Here is a 6,099-nt window from a genome sequence, read left to right as displayed (position 1 = left end):
GGAGCACAAATTTTCTTCCACAGACGGAAAGTTTGGCAACAGGTTTGCCCGAATTAGTACCGCCAGAGGAATAGAGGTTCAAATTATGCCTTTCATGTCATGACAGCCATAAGACTTGGAGAGCGTTCATATGATATGAACATGGAAACATCAATTCTTAAGTACTGTACCACGATGGCATGCAGAGAGGGAACAGATTGCTCGCCGCTATGACGAACAGTTCCATGAAAACATAGAAACCTTCTAGGCAACATGGTGATCGAAGGAACCAATCACTAATAACAAACAAAATTATTCTACTATAACCGTTTTTAACGACCAAATATTCAACCCTTTGATCTCTATATGTTTTTTAACAAGCTCCTGCATAACTGGAGATAAAGGAAGACTGCTCTTTCAGGTATCCTCCTTCCATATAAGAACATCACCACAAAAGATGTGATTTTCTTCCCAAGATTATAACCAAATGCCTGAATCGCATGCAGCTTCCCTACTGTTCTAATGTAGATATGCTTATTTTGCTCTGTAAAAATTAGCATCAGCTTAATAGTTGTTGCTGAATTGTCAACTGCCTCTGAAAACAACTGCCCATATCCAACCCATTCCTGCTAATCCTGGATTAGAAGACATTTAAGAACTAATTAGATCCTTGAGAGAAAAATAAATGAATAATTTAGTGACTACTATGACTTAAAAGGGAAATTAGTGTGCGACCACAACTGTCCTTGTTCACAAATTGCCAGTTAATTCTTCTGCAAATGCTAGTCCACTTCTGCTAGTTAGTTTCCTTGTTTAATAGAAGTTTTATAGGATTCTTCAGTAAAACCCAAAATGCCTATGTGTAGTGGGCGCTGATTTGTAGGAGGAGGGTAGCAGAGATAATAGTCGAAGGAGGTTGTAGGGCGTGGCTTGGGATCCTTCTTACGTCCCGTGGTGGCCGCTGTAAGGAGGTGGGGAGATGGCGGAGTGCGGCTAGAGGTGGTGGAGCGTGATACTGTTCACGTCGCCAAACAGTACCCACAAGTGGAAAGGGAGAGAGATAAGAGATGCAACTTCTTTTTTCTTTCTTAATTCCAAAGGATACAATACCTCTCATTATATAGAGATGATTCAACTTGACTACCAAGCAAACTACGATCTCTTTCCTAGTTTAAATCCAAATTATTCCTTATCTATAGAATTCCTATTTAAAATATATTTATTTCCTAATCTAAAAATGACTTTGATGACTTGATTTCGATGACGACGTGGCGGCGGGCGGCCAGCCCTAGGGTGCTTGCGCCTTCCACACACGGTAGAGGTCGGTGGCAGCCCTAGCCCTGGCTGTCACCACCTCTCTGTTGGGCTGGCCGAACAGGTCCATATGGGCCTGACCCATGACACTATGTAAAAGGGCAAAACTGTCATGTTAACAGAATTAATCCATAAGACCGTAACAACACTTCTATGATATAATCAAACTTTTAATTTGCATAGAGCTAAACTATTTAGTAGTGGCTTGGTGCTATGCTCTAAACATGCAATTTTACAGCTGTGTGTATCAGATTTCTTGTATTTATATGCCATCCGTAAAAAGGAAACCTCATAATGGTAAGGCATGCCACTTAGTCCATGGCACAAAGTAAAAGTTTCCATTAGCTGATTAGCATATACTTCGAGTATTGCTAGAGATCTTTTTCTTTTCTTTTCTGGCTCTTGTGGTGTTTTATCTCTAGCTTACCCCAACTTGTTTGAGACAAAAGGTTTAGTTGTTGTTGTTGATTAATTTACTAAGTTATCCTTATCTTTTCTCTACAATACCTTATTTGAGAAATATGGGCACAACCAAGCATAACACATTAGAAGACCTCATCATGACATGTTTCCACTCAACTTAGTTTCCCTTATTTGGCCTCAAACATAGGAGTTCAGTATTCTACTTCTACTCGACCTGAGCAAGCTCACGGAATAGATCTGCACCCAAATGCCTAATACATCATTCACATAAGTTGCCCATAGGGATGAAAACGGAACGGTAAAATCCCGAACCGACCGATATCGTTTTCTTGCTTTTCCCGATTGTTTCCAACTTCTCTAGAATTTATATAAAACCGGACCGATTTCAAACCGACGAATACGAAAACAAAATAAAAAACAATCTAGGCTGATTTCCGACCGTATTTTCAAAATACCATATTTCATCGGAAATTTCCGAGTAAACTCCGAATAATTTCCGTTTTTCCAGACTCAGACCATTCTAATTTTTATAGGCCTCAACTCCATACCAGGCAAGGCCTTAAAATAGTAAGATAGCCAGCTACATCCTAGTTATTTTATATATTTTTTAATATAATAGATGGGTTCTTTGTGATTTTCATGTTGTAGTACATTTTGTGTTACTTATGGAATAGTTTTGCATTGTGGTATCAATATATTGAATGGATTATAAATTATCTAGTGTGAATATATTATATCTTATATGGTCGACTTAAGACTTATTCGAGTACTCAAGTTAAGACTAGTGTCGTTGAACGGACGAGTTATGAGTTATGTCGTTGTATGGTCGAGTTAAGACTTAAACATATCTCTACAATTGTATGGACACTTGCCATTTGAGTCATGTTCTACGGGGCGGTGTTTCTGATATAAACTATCGGTTTCCAAACGTAATCGACATGTTTCCGTTCCAATGGCTTCATTTTGAAGTTTCCGATATCTCCGATATTGTAATCGTTTCTGACATTATCGTTTCCGATTTCGATTCCGAGAACAAATGTGAAAGTGAAAGTGATTTAGGACATTTTCCGATCATTTCCGACTGTTTTCATCCCTAGTTGCCAAGTTCAGCCCCATTCAAATAGGTCCAAGAAAATGATATCCCTTTAAACTAAAAAAAGGGCTCTTCTTCCCTACACTATGCAATTGTCACAAAAAGAGCAAAAGGCAGACACTGATACACATTACTCACCAGCATGTGATTTGCAGAAGTACTTGCTAACTTGCTATTTAAGGTTCGCTCATGTCTGTAGGATAGCTTCCCAGGACTTGTAAAAAGGTTGCAAACTCCTGCAAATAAAGCAACATGATCATTGTTCACTTGACCAGATTGTACCAACCAAGAAAGTGCACCTTTAAATTTACAAGAGCGTTCTGAGTTTTTGGATCAGCCGTCGATGCCTCAAGGTCGACATAGAAGAGGTAATCGAAGTGCCTGGTGCAACCCAGGATCGAATGGGTTAAGAAGATATAAACAGCACAAGTAGTACTCCTATTCATGTAGAACTGTGGGAAGCGAGATTGAATAAAATTAGGAGGTCAAAGGTTTGGCATCTAACTTTAAGGGTGAGGAACAGCCGTCAGCTACACGAAGAGGTCTTTTCTTGTGTGGACGACTTTCAATCTGCACATCCATTCAAGAACAGAGCACAGTGATAGTGAATTATACAAAATGCGTGCATGTGACAAGCCAAAGCTGTTGGACAGACCTTTGTGAGATTAATTTCCCTCAGTGCGAAAACAGCAAGTGCCTTAAAGAGCTGTCCAGGTCCTTCTTCAAGTGAAAAGACTATGCTAGTCTGAAAATCAAACGATCACACACCAAGTCAACTGGGGTTGTTATAAGGTGGGAGTGGGGAGTAGACAGCTAAAACGAACATGCGAAGGGGTTTGCACAGCGATTTGCACCTTGAATGGTTTATCAGTGCAAGGTATGATGGATTCTCGAGCCAGCATCATAAAGCGGGTGACATTATCTTTGTCATCCTAAAGAAAGAGATATGCTAATGTTGAGAATAAAGAACAGAACATGTTCTCTTAGAAAATAATAAAATCAATATACCTGAATATTTTCACCAAGAACCTCCAATCCATACAGTTCAGCAGCCAATGAACTAGCAATAGCACCTGTGTCTTGGAGGATTTGCTCTGCAATGAACTAGGAAAGAAGAATTGTGTTTATGATTGGTAACAGAGAGTTCACTGAAAATTCCATTTTATCCAAAAATCAGAATAGAGTTGCTCAAAAAGACTGAGCAAAAGATATCTGCATTAGGTGGTGAATCTTCCAGGTGAAGAAAGCATCAGTCTACCTTTGCTGCAACAGCAGTGTCATCAACAGCTTCTCTGTGTTCAATTCCTAACTCTGTCAATGTGTGCTCACATTGTGCAAGGGCCTAGGAATTAAAAAATGATGTGTTTGTGGTTACCTCCACCAAAAACGAAAAGAGTAAGGAAAAATGTTAATGCTAGATCATCCAAGCAGCTCACCTGGGGATGACTCATGGCACTTTTCAGGTTTTCTATCTTCACGCCAGGATTGGCTAACAGGCAATGACGAACTGCAAGGCGAACCTCTCCAACAATGTGCAACCTATGCTGAAGCAAAAGGTCATAGTTCCGATGTATGCTACCTCCCAATGTATTCTCAAGTGGCAGCACTGCCCTATCAGCTACCCAGTTTTGAACAGCCTGTCAAAGGAGAACATGAAAGAAAAATTCTGTCATGTCTATTAGCTTGTGCTACAAACTCCTTCATCTATGTATTGAAAAAAAACTGTGGAAGTAATATATATGGATCAAAAATCTTAGTGTCCGAAAGGTAAAATAGAACAAAATGGGCACCGATTGTTATAGTATTTTCTGTTTGATTATACACATGTACGAAAAACCAGCAGTTTTAGAAAGAGAATATTCTGTTGCATAATAACTTACTGCAACGTGCCAAATAGCAAGTACTTAGTGTAATTGACCTCCAATGAATATTTTTTAGACAAAAATCTATCTCAAAGAATTTAAGAGCAGATGCATCATGTTTGGTCATTTCTGCAAATATCTTTGAATCCGTATGAACAACATTTGCTAAAACAATAGTTGTTGGGCAAGGGATCTTTCCTGGCATGATATTGTGTTTAGATAAAGCAATATGGTATGCATATTATGTGCTAGTCAGCTAGTGATAGGTTCCTTTGGACAAAAGAGTTTTTGTTTGCATAATAATGAATTCAAATAAAGCAATGGAGCAGTCCACTTCAGTGTCAGTATTTCCAATTCTCAACAAATTCCATGAGACCAAAACATTGAACCTTTCCAATTTGATGTCCGTCATCCGAAACTGCAACATGAACAAAGCAAAGTAACTAGAATATCTATTCCAACAGGCAATGCTAAGCTACCTGAAACGCGGTATCAAAGTGCTCACAGGGCACCGTCTGGCAATTCGGGTAGGCCTTCTTTGCCGCCGCCTCGCTGTACGCTCCAGGGAAACCCTGAATCAGACAACAGAACGAAACTCCCATTGAGGTTATTCCAAAAACACACACAAGCACGGAGGGCAATACGAAGGAAACTGAAACTGCACACATGAGGCGCGTTTCATCGAGCACCTGGTAAGCAACCTTGAGCCCCTCCTCCATCATGCCCGCACTAGTGAGCGGCCCTGACAATAGTACAGAAGAAAAAAATCACAGACAGATCAGATAGTAGCACCAGGCCCAAGTGAATAATCAAACGCAAAATCGACTAAAGCAAAGGTGTTGCCGCGCAACTTACGAGGCAGCCAGCGGGGATCACGGGCGGCGGGGACGGTGGAGATGGAGACAGGCGCAGGAGGGCGGCGCAGTTCATTAATGTCCACGGGCTCGACGCTGTCCGCCACCGTCGCCCGCGGCGAGGCGGGAGAGATGGAGACGGAGTTGGAGTTGCCGTTGGCGTTGGCGTTGGCGGCGCTGCATTTGAGGGAGGGGCGGCGGGGGGACGAGGAGGCGGTGGCGGTGGAGGCCGGGTTGGCGGAGCGGGCTCGGGCGGGGAGGAAGGGGAGCCAAAGGCAGGCCGTGGAGGCCATTGCCGCCGCCGCGCTTGGGCGCGCAGGGGTTTTATGGCTGTTTGTTTCGGCTTTGATCGTGGTTTTCCTCTTTACATCTGAAGTTAAAATAAATACACAGCTTTTTTCTAGCTTCATGTTTATTTTAACAGAAGATTACGAAAAACAGTTTATAAATTATGGGTAGTAAAAAGTTAGATGATAAAAAATTGAATTGTAAAAAAATTAGATTATGGGTTCTAAAAAATTTTGTTAGACAATTTAGTAAAATAAACTTTTACAATCTTTGAAAAAGTAAGGGA

General features: G+C 40.9%; 1 protein-coding gene across 6 annotated transcripts; it reads right to left on the bottom strand.

Moving 5' to 3' along the window:
* Window positions 1-256: 256 nt before the first annotated feature.
* Window positions 257-5,874, bottom strand: LOC133912238 (arogenate dehydratase 2-like). Of its 6 annotated transcripts, none has more exons than XM_062354874.1 (13): window positions 5,527-5,874; window positions 5,361-5,413; window positions 5,177-5,243; window positions 5,061-5,089; window positions 4,246-4,446; window positions 4,068-4,151; window positions 3,818-3,913; window positions 3,664-3,741; window positions 3,465-3,554; window positions 3,315-3,379; window positions 3,109-3,190; window positions 2,948-3,045; window positions 257-614 (listed from the first exon to the last, which is right to left on the bottom strand). In XM_062354874.1, the coding sequence occupies exons 1-12, from the start codon at window positions 5,816-5,818 to the stop codon at window positions 2,986-2,988; spliced, it is 1,197 nt and encodes a 398-aa protein (XP_062210858.1). In that variant the 5' UTR covers window positions 5,819-5,874; the 3' UTR covers window positions 257-614; window positions 2,948-2,985. The 6 variants fall into 6 exon arrangements, with proteins under 6 accessions (XP_062210858.1, XP_062210862.1, XP_062210860.1 ...); XM_062354878.1 differs by having other exon boundaries at window positions 3,121-3,190; XM_062354875.1 differs by lacking the exon at window positions 257-614 and adding an exon at window positions 1,046-1,382.
* Window positions 5,875-6,099: the final 225 nt, after the last annotated feature.

This window comes from Phragmites australis, chromosome 3, assembly GCF_958298935.1.
Source record: "Phragmites australis chromosome 3, lpPhrAust1.1, whole genome shotgun sequence".
Classification (NCBI taxonomy): Eukaryota; Viridiplantae; Streptophyta; class Magnoliopsida; order Poales; family Poaceae; genus Phragmites; species Phragmites australis.
This window is presented reverse-complemented; position numbering and strand designations above follow the sequence as displayed.